Source organism: Scyliorhinus canicula, chromosome 3, assembly GCF_902713615.1.
Source record: "Scyliorhinus canicula chromosome 3, sScyCan1.1, whole genome shotgun sequence".
Taxonomy (NCBI): domain Eukaryota; kingdom Metazoa; phylum Chordata; class Chondrichthyes; order Carcharhiniformes; family Scyliorhinidae; genus Scyliorhinus; species Scyliorhinus canicula.
Genome location: NC_052148.1, coordinates 266,764,711 through 266,778,341, shown reverse-complemented (window position 1 = coordinate 266,778,341; position 13,631 = coordinate 266,764,711). Strand labels below are relative to the sequence as shown.

Genomic DNA, 13,631 nt, shown 5'->3' with positions numbered 1-13,631 from the left:
TGCACAAAGTTCCAATGGCTGCTCAGTGGATTTCCTCCGGGCCTTCCGGTTTCCTCCCACAAGCTGCGTGCTTGTTAGGTGAATTGGACATTCTGAATTCTCCCTCGGTGTACCCGAACAGGCACCGGAGTGTGGCGACTAGGGGATTTTCACAGTAACTTCATGCAGTGTTAATGTAAGCCGATTTGTGACACTAATAAAGATTATTATTATTATTGTATATCCAAATGGCTCAACTTTCTCATCGACCAATTGATTGAAGAATTTTGGGTGATAGATACCTTACCTTGTGTACTTGTTTTTTGACGATACATGCAGCGATTTATATTCCAACTCATTGTCTCCAGTTATTTTAGGGTCAGGACTCTCCATCCGATTAGCTGAATAATTGCCAATAGACCTCTGTAGTTTGATTTGTTATTCTGTTTATGAAGTTAAGGCCACATTCAACAGTAATTGGATACATGTTTGAATGGGAGGTACTTTGCCAGGTTTTTTTAGGGGGGTAAGGCGAGCAGGGCAATGGAACGAACTGGAGAGATCTTGCAGAGAGTCACCACAGGCATAAAGGGCCTCCTTTCTGTGCTGCAATGAGTGTACGATTGTTCACTTCAATCTCTATTCAATGAGATGAAACTTCATCCGGTTTCTTCTTGTTAAATCTTTGCATGTTCACATTTTCCACTGGCTGTCATTAGTAACAAAATTATTAATTATCCTGGCCGTTTAAAAACAAAAAAAACTTCAATGCAACTCCAACAAAATTTCTACAATCCTATAATGAGGTTGCTAAAACATAACTCCATATTCCGGCAGTTAACTTAACCGAACTGCGGACGACTAGTCTACAGAGATAGTGCTCGTCACTGGCTGTCTCAAAGCATTGTTATAAAGCAGCATTGAACGAAAGATGTCCAAGTTCAGAAGTACATAATGGCATTTTTACTTCCTCCAGCAGCAAGAGCAGATGCACCCACCAAATGTGAACTGAAGTTCACCTCAGAGAACGGGGCGATTCATCAGCGCCAAACTGGCCTTATCGGAACACTGCAGATTTACCCTAAAACTGTACATTAGAAAACATTTGCATTAGGACAGAACCTTCCAAAGCTTTCACCATTATCTAAAATAAAATTATGCAGGGACCACCACACACGCGTCATATTTAATTTTTTTTTTTGCAACAGGATGTCAGAAATATCTCTACAATCACATAAATGGCTTCGTATATATGTACCCTATAAAATATAGCATTCCTGAACTTGCGGCCTGAATGTTCCTAATTTTTAATAGCAGGTTGTGCCTTTGGTCCAGTATGAAATAACACATAATCTGTCAGCAGGAAAAGCCTTGGAGTCAAATGCAGCAGGAATGAACATACTTGCGTCAAACAGGCTGGAGTTATTGCGGTTATATTTGAGAAAGCTGTAACTAAGGTCCTGACAACCACCCTCCCACCCCCACCTTTTAAAAAAAAACACAAAGAAAGTTACGTCCAAGGTTAGAAGAACTACCATGAAATCTATCGTCTCACAAACTGAGTCCCGATTGGAGAAAAATACGGTAAGGTGAGGCCTTCATATGGAGGTGCCTCGGTCAGGGTCATTGTTGAGGCTGTAGGCAGCTGAGGGAGTTGGCTGGTAGGGGATGGAGGACATGGTTTTGATAGGACTCCGGAAGAAGCCACCATTCGGTGCCCTGCTTCGGAAGGGGCCAGTTCGATGGTCAGGCATTGGCCCGAATGAGAAGCCCGAGGCGGCTTTCGCGGACAGGCTGCGGCTTATAGTCTGGATTTGCTCCGGTATGAAGGTGGTGGTGGTGATGTGAGTGTTTCTGAAGTCACTGATCTGCTCGAGAGCTTGCCGCGTCGGGATGGTGTCCACCTCCAGCGGGGTCAGGTCTATGGACGAGGTGGAAAACTGTTTGTGGGGGCTGTCATCGTCCGTGCAGAGGCTGTTAACCCGCCTGTGGAGATGCTCCAGGTCAATCTCTTTATCGTCCTGTCGAAGAGAGAAAACAGTGATTAGAGTGTCAAAGTCACACCGCAAGCCTGGGAATGAAAGGGATCAAACCTCTCTTGGAATCTCTCCACCGGCCCACTTTCCGTAGAACTGGTGGGCAATTTTGAGTTTAGAAGTGAACTTTGGCAGTAAGGCGCATGCCGTAGCCATAAGGAACATGCGGATTAGACCTGGCACCTTCAGAGCAAAAAACATAGGAGCAGAATGAGGCCATTTGGCCGAGTACGTCTGCTCTGCCATTCAATGAGATCATCATTGATCTGATAATCCACAACTTCACTTTCCCGCCTTATCCCCATATCCCTTGATTCCCTCACTGATTAAAAATCTGTCTGTCTCAGCCTTCAACATACTTAACGGTCCAGCCTCTACAACTCACTGCGGTAAAGAATTCCACAGATTCACTACCCTTAAAAAAAGAAATTCTTCCTCCTCTCTGTCTTAAATGGGGGACCCCTTACTCTGAGATTATGCCCTCTGGTCCTAGACTCTACCACAAGGGGAAACAATCTCTTAGCATTTATGCAGACAAGCTTTCTCAGAATCCAATCTGTCTCAATAAGGTCGCCTCTCACTCTTCTAAACTCCAATGAGCACAGGCCCAACCTACTCAACCTCTCCTCATAAGAAAACCCCTCCTTACCCGGGATCAACCTAGTGCACCTTCTCGGGTCTGCCCCCAATGCCAATATATCTTTCCTTAGATAAGGGACCAAATCTGTTGACAGTATTCTGAGGTCTATTACCTTGTATAGTTTTAGCAAGACTTCCCTATGTTCTTACTCAATTCCCTTTGAAACAAAGGCCAATATTTGCCTTCCTTACTACCTGCTGAACTTGCATGCCAGCTTTTTGTGATGTACACATGAGGACGCCCATATCTCACTGTCCTGCTTCTTTTTGCAGTCTTTCTCCATTTAAATAATCATAGAATCCCTACAGTGCAGAAGGAGGCCATTTGGCCCATCTAGTCTGCACTGACCCTCTGAATGAACACTCCAACACCCCCACCCTATCCAAGTAACCCTGCCTAAACTGCACATCTTTGGGCACAAAGGGACAATTTAGCATGGCCAATCCACCTAATCTGCGTATCTTTGGACTGTGGGAGGAAACCGGAGCACCCGGAGGAAACCAACGAAGATATGGGGAGAACATACAAACTCCACACAGACAGTCACCTCACCCAAGGCCGAAATTGAACCCGGGACTCTGGCGCTGTGAGGCAGCAGTGCTAACTGTACCGCCCAATTATTCAGTATTCAGCTCCGTTATTCTTCCTACCACATTGTGCCATTGCAACTGATCTTTAGACAATGATGGGACTTTCACAAGGTCTCCCTGTTCACAAACCACCTTTATGCTCGTTGCGTTTCACAGACCAAAGCACAATGCAAAGTTAAATATCAACTGTTGCAAAACGTTTCAACCGACAGAGGGACATGTTGTAGACACATTCAGGATTAAACATGTTTCTTGTAAACTCTTTAAAAGCACGTGAGGCAAGATGTGGTAGGAAAGGATAGTTAAAAAGGAGTACCCCCCCCCCTCCCATTGATAACCCAGCACTGAGTTACAGCTCTCTGTTGCATTTCTGTAGGGCATCACTCAATGTGCTAACCAATGGGTTTGCCAAACCCTATGAATGAAAAAGAAAAAAGCGTGTGGCAAGATTCAAAACAGGTTCTGGCCAAATGGGTGAAAGTCCATGCCATGACCATCTTTTGTTGCCATATCTTGCTTTAAATTCCATAACTATGGCACTTGTAAAATTATCTTTTATCGTACCCATGCACGCCGCCATCATTCTTTACAGATTGAAGGCTTTTGTTGCCAATTAGGTACTTTTTGAAGTCATTGTTGTAAGAAACATGTCAGCCAATTTACACACAGCATTGTGATAATGACCAGATTATGTTGGTTATGGGATAAATATTGGCCAATACTGGGGATAACTTCTCTGCATTCTTCCAAATACCCAGTACATGGCTCATAAGAAGGCAGATTCAATGACCTGGGCTGTGTCAAATTAGTTGGATCAGCATAAGATTGTGGATTGCCTGAGAATCACAGCTTTGCTTTTGGCATATGCTCTAAGCCAATCACATTTACTTTCAAGTCGGGTGCATCTCAATTGCACCAAAGTGTCCCTTTTCATTGAATGCCAACCCACAGTAAACCACAATCCTTAAAACCTTTTAATTTATTCTTTCATGGGATGTGAACATTGCTGGAAAGCCCAGCCCTTGAGAAGGCGGTGGTGAGCTGCCTTCTTGAACTGCTGCAGCCCATGTGGTGTAGGTACAACCACCATGCTGTTCAGGAGGGAGTTTCAGGACTTTAAGCCAGTGACAATGAAGGAACTGCAACATATTTCAAAGTCAGGATGGTGCGGGGCCTGGAAGAATGCTTGCAGGTGGTGGTGTCCCCTTGCATCTGCTATCCTTGTCCTTCGAGGTGGTAGAGGTCTCAGATTTGGAAGGTGCCATAGAAGGAGTCTTGGTGAGTTGGTGCAGTACATCTTGTAGATGGTGGTGCACCAGTGGTGGAGGGAGAGAATGTTTAATTTTGTGGATGGGCTACCATGACTTAGATGGCGTTTAGTTTCCTAAGTGTTGTTGGAGCTGCACTCATCCAGGCAAGTGGAGTGTATTCCATCACACTCCTGACTTGTGCCTTGTAGATGGTGGACAGGCTTTGGCGAGGTGGGGTGGGGGGGAGAGAGAGAGAGTCAGGAGGCGAGTTATGCATTGTGGGGTTCCTAACCTCTAATTAGCTCTTGTAGCCGCACTATTTGCATGGCTGGTTCATAAAATTTCCGTCCAATGGTAACCCCCAGGATGTTGATCATGGGGAATCAACAATAGTATTGCCATTGAGTGTCAAGACGGGGTCAGAGGAAGGGGCGGCACATTTTCAATTTTCCAAACTGAGACTGATAGGTTTTTGTAAGAAGTCTTACAACACCAGGTTAAAGTCTCCATTCACTTCATACCTCTTCATTCACCTGAGGAAGGAGCAGGGCTCCGAAAGCTAGTGCTTGAAACAAACATGTTGGGCGGAATTCTCCGCTCCCGGGAAAAATCGGGAAGGCCGTCGTGAACTCTGCCGAGTTTCACGATGGCCTCGGAGGCCGCTCCTCTCACCGTATTCACCCCTACCCGGGGGGGCTAGGAGCCGCGCTCCGTTATTCTCGGCCGCCGGGCCTTGACACTTGCTTCAAGGCGGCGTTCCGAGAATGACGTGACGGCGGCGCCTATGTGATGTCAGCTGCGCATGCGCAGGTTGGCCGACTCCAACCCGTGCATGCGCAGCTGCCGTCACGACGGCTGATGGCTCAAACCAGCGCATGCGCGGTGGCTGTCTTCCCCTCCGCTGCCCTGCAAGACGTGGCGGCTTGATCTTGCGGAAGGGAAAGAGTGCGTCCCCTTGAGACGCCGGCCCAACGATCGGTGGGCACCGATCGCGGGCCAGTCCCCTCCTGAGCACGGCCGTGGTGCTCAATCCCCTCTCTGCCCCCCACAAGCTTCAAACGGGCCTTTGGCGCCCATGTTCACGACGGCAGCGACCAGGTGTGGTTGCCGCCGTCGTGAAACGGTCGCGAACGGTAGGCCGCTCGGCCCATCCGGGCCGGAGAATCTTCCGAGTGGGGGGTGGGAGAATCACGGGGGCGCCAGGGGGGCGTGAAATGGGTCGCCCGGCCCTCCCGCGATTCTCCCACCTGGCGTGGGGAGCGGAGAATCGCGCCCGTTGGACTTTAACCTGCAGGTGTTGTAAGACTTCGTATTGTGCTCACCCCAGTCCAACGCCGGCATCTCCACATGATAGATTTTTGTTAAGTAAATGTACCAAAGGATATGGAGCAAACGCTTGAAGTGGAATTGAGGAAGAGAATGGTCGGAATTTGACTGATGGTAGAACAAATGCAAGGGCTGAATGGCATCATCCTTTTGTTCTTATGTTAAAGGGATTGCAGGGCAGACAATGCTCTATCTCTACCCTTGGCCTGGGTACGCTATGAAAATGTACCCTAGAGAAAGCAGGAAAATGGGGTATTTGTATTCCATACTTGCACTTTGGTAACCTCACCAAGAATGTATTTTGTGTAGACTAATTCAGTTCCTATATTTATCCAGTAAAAGTTGAATATTTGGGTTCTTCATCTCCTACCTGCGGACGCAGCAGCTTTCGGGGTTATTTTTAGTCATGCCATGCATTTTAATCCATCCAATTGAATTGCATTAGAAAAGGTCAGGTAGTCTTGAAAGGGTCAATAGTGATCCCATTTTACAGATTGTCTTTTCCCTGGTGTGTCAAGTTGAGTTAAAGTTAACAAAAATGGAAACTTTTACAAGTGAACTGAGGTTGCAGACAAATTATTTTGTTTAATGCTTGAATGCATGTTTTCTAGTGAATAATGTGTTAAGAAAATAGTAAATTGTAACTATTAGACATATGTTTAAATCATATGTTAATGAACCAAACTGAGCTGCTGGACACAATCATTACTTTACGCTACCACTCTATTTTATGTCACAATATTTAAAGTTTATTAAACCAGGATACTTTGAGTTATACCTTATTTTAGTACAGGTTGATGTATGGCACTTCATTAAGCTGACTTATCACAGCTTCATATTGTGCCCAACAAAAGGAAATTGCATATACATTGCAACTTTCACCACCTCAAGGCATGCCAAAGTGCTTCACAGCCATTGAAGCACTTTTGAAGTGGAATCACTGTTGTAATGTAGGAAACACAGTAGGCGATTTGGCATAGCAAGCTCCCACAAACGACACTGTGCTCATGACCAGATAATCAGTTTTTGTAATGTTGATCGAGGGATAAACATTGGCCAGGATGGATGGATGAGTGGATTTGTTTATTGTCACGTGTACCGAGGTACAGTGAAAAGTATTTTTCTGCGAGCAGCTCAACAGATCATGAAGTACATGAAAAGAAAAGGAAATAAAAGAAAATACATAATAGGGCCACATCAGGTACACAATGTAACTACATAAGCACTGGCATCGGGTGAAGCATACAGAGCTGTAGTGTTAATCAGGTCAGTCCATAAGAGGGTCGTAAAGGAGTCTGGTAACAGCGGGAAGAAGCTGTTTTTGAGTCTGTTTGTGCGAGTTCTCAGACTTTTGTATCTCCTGCCCGATGGAAGAAGTTCGAAGGATGAGTAAGCCAGGTGGGAGGGGGCTTTGATTATGCTGCCCGCTTTCCACAGGCAGCGGGAGGTTAGATGGAGTCAATGGATGGGAGGCAGGTTCGTGTGATGGGCTGGGCTGTATTCACAACTCTCTGAAGTTTCTTGCGGTCTTGGGCCAAGCAGTTGCCATACCAGGCTGTGATGCAGCCCGATAGGATGCTTTCTATGGTGCATCTGTAAAAGTTGGGAAGAGTTAATGTGGACATGCCGAATTTCCTTAGTTTCCTGAGGAAGTATAGACGCTGTTGCGCTTTCTTGGTGGTAGCGTTGACGTGGGTGGACCAGGAAAGATTTTTGGAGATGTGTACCTCAAGGAATTTGAAACTGCTAACCATCTCTGCCTGGGCCCCGTTGATGCTGACAGGGGTGTGTACAGTACTTTGCTTCCTGAAGTCAATGACCAGCTCTTTAGTTTTGCTGGCATTGAGGGATAGATTGTTGTTGCTGCACCACTCTACTAGGTTCTCTAACTCCCTCCTGTATTCTGACTAGTTGTTATTTGAGATCCGGCCACTATGGTCGTATCATCAGCAAACTTGCAGATGGGGTTGGAGTTGACACCAGGGTTGAACTTTGGTTAACTGGAAATTATAAAGTGTTAGCTGCAGAATGTACGTGGCTTGGATACATGTGAAGGCTGCCTAGGAACAGGGGCAGAACCCAGTTGGTAGATTTTGAAAAAGGTTAAAAAGAAAAAGGTCACAGATCCGTTCGGGTGAACAGTAGTCTCTGGGGAGCAGACAAAGAGGAACGTCGGCTGCACTCAGCTCCATGCTGGTGAGGGAGAAGCCCTGGGAGCCGCTAGCTCCATATTGCTAAGAGTTGGGGCTCAAGTAAGCCCACAGCAGGGATTGCATCAGGCTGCAGTGGAGCCTGGGCTCAGAGAAGCCCAGGAGCAGTTGTTGGCAGCAGTGTGATTGAGAGCTGGGACTGTGCCTGTGTTTGGAGTGCAGCCTGCCCGTCACAGGTGGATGCAGTCTCGGTGGTAAGTCAGTTCAGCTGGAAAAGAGACCAAGGGTTTTTTGGAACCAGGAGCAGATTTCAGAGAGATATGGAATGGTGCAGCTTTTGGGTGAGGATTGTATCCGTGGAACTCAGGTGGAGTAGAGCTGGCGATCTTGGAAGAAGATGAGCTGAAATCCCTTGTGAGGAAAGCAGAGTTTGGAAAGCAGTTTGCGACTCACAGTGGTCACTGTTGTCTGGGTGGGTGGCTGAGAAATTCAGGTTGAAATTTGTGGTGTATTCAACCACAGTCTGGCTGTCAATTCATGTTTACCACATAGCCAATTTTGTTGCCGCAAAAGATGAACCACTGACTACTTCCTCTGATGATCTTTCTATCATGAAATTTCTTCCCTTTGTTTAAAACCCGGGAATCTTATTCCCTTAGTAAGTCACTGGAATTTCAAATTTCGTCCACTTTGAAGAAATGTTACTGGCCCCTGACTAGATTGTAACGAATTTGGGGGTTTCGCCTGGAACTCCAGCAAAAAGGGAGGCCTGGACAGAGATTTGAAGAAAACGGACTGCAGCAGTTCATAAGATGTCTCGTTACCAGCTTCTTAAGAGTAACTAGGGATGGGCAAAAATTGCTAACCTTGCCAGCGATGTCCATATCCTGTGACTGTGTAAAATATTTTATTTTGTTGCTTTGTGTGGTGGCGAGAGACATACACTGAAGGTTTTCTGTAATGAACAAAGGGGTTTCTTGATGAAAGGCAAAAGCAATTCGATAACAGGCACGGAACACCCGGGGCTGGATTCTCCGATTGTCGACGGCAAAATCGCGTTCGGCCATCGGCCGGAGAATCCCTGTTTATGGCAGAATTGTGGGCAATGCCGTTTTTGCGATGTTGTGACGGAGGATCGTTGCGGGGGTGCGCCGGCTTTCTGGTCGTAAGACCAGAGGGATCCTGCGGAAATAGCCGCAGGATCGGAGAATCCAGCCCCCGGTCTTTGCACTGCATCTCCCTGGGTCCACACTGCCCAGGGTGCTGCTCCCACGGCCCCGCGCAAACTCCAAATTGCCTGGGGTTCACGTGCTCCCACACGATTGGCCCTGAGCCAGTCACGTGCTCCATGGAGCCCACCCCCTTAAAGGGGCCACACCACCACATCACTCCCGCCTTAGTCCTTTAACACACTACCCCAAAACAGGGACAACCAAGGAAAGAGAGTCAATCAAGAGTCCAATCAATTTGGAGACTCCAGGTCCTCCCGGATCTCTGTAGCCCAACCACAGGCTCGGCATATTTTTGGGTAATCGAGTGGTCCATAGTTAATGCCAGCTCAGACGGGCCCACTTCAATGAACTAGCCTCACTGGCCTCGACAGACACGGCAGATTGAACAGAGAAATTCAACTGCAGCCCTAAAGGAATATAAGAAGTGCAAAAGGGAACTTAAGAAAACAATTAGGAAGGAAAAAAAAGGCGCATAAAAAAGAACTTGTGAATAAGATTAGGGAGAACCCTAAGATATTCCATAAATACATTAAGGGGATGAGGTTAACCAGGGAAAGAGTAGGCCCGTTAGAGGCCAAGGAGGCAACCTGTGCATAAAACCGCAGGAGATTGCTAGGGTGTTCAATGAATACTTCGCACAGGAGGCAGATGTAGGTACAGAATTCAGGAAATGGGACTGTGAGAACCTTGAGCAGTTTTTTAAAAATTGCCATAGGAAGCAAGGTGGTGTTGGAGGCTTTGATGGGCTTAAACATAGACAAAGATCCAGGCCCAGATGAATTGCCTCCCAGGCTGCTGTGGAAAGTGAGGCAGGAAATTGCAGGGGATCTGTCACAGATTTTTAATTCTTCTCTGGCCACGGGAAGCGCCAGAACAGCTCATTTTGTTCCACTTTTCAAGAAGGGTGGTAGAGATAAACCAGGAAATTGCAGACCGGTGAGTCTCATATCAGTGGCAGGGAAACTATTGGAGAAAATTCTGAAGAAGAGAATTAATTTCCATTTGGAAAGCATGGGTTGATTAGGGACAGTGAGAATGACTTTGTCAGAGGGAGGTCATACCTAACAAATTTGACAGAATCTTTCGATAAAGTGACTGAATGTGTGGCTGAAGGAAGTTCAGTTGAAGAAGAGGGTGGTAGGTTACTAGTCAGATGGGCAGTGCAATGGCAGATGGTATTCAAACCTGAAAACTGTGAGGGTTTGCACTTAGGAAGGAGAAACCGGACAAGGAGTACATAATGAATGGCAGGACACTAGGAAGCTCAGAGGAATGGATGGATCTTGGGGTACATGTCCATCGATCTTTGAAGGTGGCAGAGCAGGTGAATAGGGTAGTTAAGAAGGCATATGGGACTTATACCCTTATCAGTCATAGCATAGAATATAATAATCTTTATTGTCACAAGTAGGCTTACATTAACATGGCAATGAAGTTACTGTGAAAAGCCCCAAGTCGCCACATTCCGGCGCCTGTTTTGGTACACAGAGGGAGAATTCAAAATGTTAGAATATAAGAGCAAGGAGGTTATTTTGGAGCAGAACAGATCATTGGTTAGGCCACAGCTGGAGTACTGGGTGCAGTTCTGGTCACCTCACTATAGCAAGGAAGTAATTGAAGAGGAGATTCACCAGGATGTTGCCTGGGATGGAATGTCTGAACGATAAGGAGAGACTGCATAGATGTGGATTGTTCACTTTCGAGCAGAGAAGGCTGAGAGGGGATCTGATTGAGGTGTATAAGATTATGAAGGTTTGGACAGGGTAAATAGGATGCAGCTGTTCCCCTTGGTTGAGGGGTCAATCGCAAGGGGGCATAGTTTCAGGGTGAGGGCATGAAGTTACGAGGGGATTTGAGAAAATATTTTTTTCGTTCGGAGGGTGGTGAGAATCTGGAATGCACGGCCTGGGAAGGTAGTGGAGGCTGGAAACATCACAACCTTTAAAAAACACTTGGATGAGCTCTTGAATCACCATCACATTCAACGATACGGAACAAGTGCTGGTAAATGGGATTAGCGCGAGATATGGGGTAGTTATTGTTGGTGCAGACTCGATGGGCTGAAGGGCCTTTTCTGAGCTGCATGCTTCTATGACTCTTTCAAAGCGGGCTGATAACATGGAAAGACCGTGAGGGATTATATACTACTAAGGGGCAGTTAATCCTTTATTGCGCCCTTTCCAACACTATGATGTCCTCCTTCTAATGACCTGTTACCCTGCTTTATTCCATATAATAGATAACTTCGTCTCTTATTTGGATGACTCTTTATCAAAGCTCTGACAAGCTTTTTGCTTTGACAAAGAATCATCCAGACTCAAAACGTTAGTTCACTTCTCTCTCCATAGATGCTGTCAGACCTGCTGACATTGTCCAGCATTTTCTATTTTTGTCTCAGATTCCAGCATCCGCAGTAATTTGCTTTTACAATCTCTTATTTGTTTGACGAATCAAGGCCACTGATCTTCACGGCTAGAGTTATGGGTCAATAACATTATAATTTCAAAGAGTGTGGGAAGGGAAGACACCCAAGCTAACTTTCAAAGCGAAGCAACAAAATTTAATCTTTTCATAGAATCCCTACAATGCAGAAGAAGGCCATATCGGCCCATGGAGTCTGCACCAAATCTCTGAAAGAGCAGCCCACCCAGGCCCACTCCCCCACCTATCCCCCTAACCCAAATTAACCTTGGGACACTAAGGGGCAATTTAGCATGGCCAATCCACCTAACCTTTGTTGATTGTGCTGATGCAAATCAGGATGCAAAGCCCATGTGTGTTATGTGCAGGGAAGTACTAGCAAATGAAAGTCTAAAACCCTCAAAACTTCAAAGACATTTGAAGACTACGCATGGAGTTTGAGGACAAATCTCTTGATTTTTTTTCAAAGGATACAGCGGTAACTTCAATTATCAACTGAGGTTCTTGGTAGAAATGTAACACTGAACGACAAAGCATCGCCTCTCATGGTAGCTTATTGTGTAGTTAAAGAGAAAATTCCCCACACTGTAGCAGAGAGATTAATTCTCCCTGCCGCATTGGACATGGCTTGTACGGTCCTAGATGAGAGGTTGGCTGAAAAACTGAATGCATCTCACTTCATGATAACACAGTGGCTCACTGAATTTGTGATATTGCTGAGAATTTAGAAGCCCAGCTTATTTTTCATTTAAAGTCAGCACAGGAGTTCTCAATACAACTGGATGAAAGTACAGACGTTCCAGATTGTGTGACCTTGCAGTTTACTTTAGGTCTGTTTAGCACAATGAATCGGTTGAGGATTTGCTGTGCTGCCTGGCGTTACCAACTAGCATGACTAGCGCACAGCTTTTTGAAGCATTGAATACTGATATGTTTAGAAAGTCTGGGCTCGACTTGGTTCATTGCAGAGGAATCTCAAGCAATGGGGCAGCCAACATGACTGGGGAAAACAGCAGAGTTATAACAAGGATTAAGGAGGCAGCTGGTCAGGACATTGTTTGGGATGTTGCTTTATTCACCGTGAGGCACTGGCATTCAAAGGAATTCTATCCAATCTTGAAGTGGTGTTGAAAGGAATTGTGAAAGTTGTGAATTTCATTAAATGCAGCGCACCCAATACCAGGCTTTTCAAGGTTCTGTGTTCTGATATGGGGGCCGAGGACCCACATTTATTGTTCCACACAGAGGTACGTTGGCTGCCAAGGGGTCAGGTGCTCGACACAGCTTACAAACTGAGGTATGAAATCCACACTTTCCTCCTTGAGAAATCGTCCCCTCTGCTGATTTGTTTGATGATGAAACTATGACTTATCTTGCAGACATCTTTTCAATTCAAAATAAACTGAACCTCAAATTGCAAGGGAAGGATGATGATTGCTTTTGGCACTATGAAGAAATAGATGCTTTCCAAAAGTCATTGAAAGTTTGACATGCGTGAGTATAAAGTCAAAACTACTATATGTTCCCCACACGCCTATGACACACCAAAGTAAGGGAACTGTCAACAGACTGGCAAGCCTTATTCAATCCCACACGGCTGCACAGATCAACAGTTTTTGTCGCTACTTCCCAGAAGAGAAGTTTCAGATTTTAAAAGAAGCGGTGGGTGAAAGATCCCCTTGGTTGTGAGACCCCAGTCAATTATTAACTTGCAACTGACTCCAAATGAGGAGACTGAACACCTGCACCTCATGTGACAGCACATTAAAAACATGCCACAAGTCCACCAGACTGTCAGTATTCTGGAGTAGCCTCCCCAGTGCTGAGTAAAACAAGCATTTTGTTGCTATTTCCCTTTACAACGATCTACATGTGCGATGTTGGATTTTCCGTTCTCACAAAGGTGAAGACGGCACAAAGGAACCAGCTGAGCTCTGCAACCCTCTCCTCCTGTGAACCTGATTGGAGTGAGATTGTGATGACCAAGCAGGCTCACCTGTCACATTA

General features: G+C 45.8%; 1 protein-coding gene across 2 annotated transcripts in view; it reads right to left on the bottom strand.

Moving 5' to 3' along the window:
* Nucleotides 1–1,153: 1,153 nt before the first annotated feature.
* The window catches only part of grid2 (glutamate receptor, ionotropic, delta 2), a 1,198,200-nt gene continuing 1,185,722 nt past the window's right edge, over nucleotides 1,154–13,631 (bottom strand). The window contains exon 16 of one of the 2 annotated variants that reach the window (XM_038792750.1): nucleotides 1,154–2,000. In XM_038792750.1, the coding sequence (XP_038648678.1) occupies nucleotides 1,578–2,000 (423 nt within the window). In that variant the 3' untranslated portion in view covers nucleotides 1,154–1,577. The remainder of the gene's footprint in view (nucleotides 2,001–13,631) is intronic. The other variant, XM_038792751.1, reaches the window with a different exon arrangement.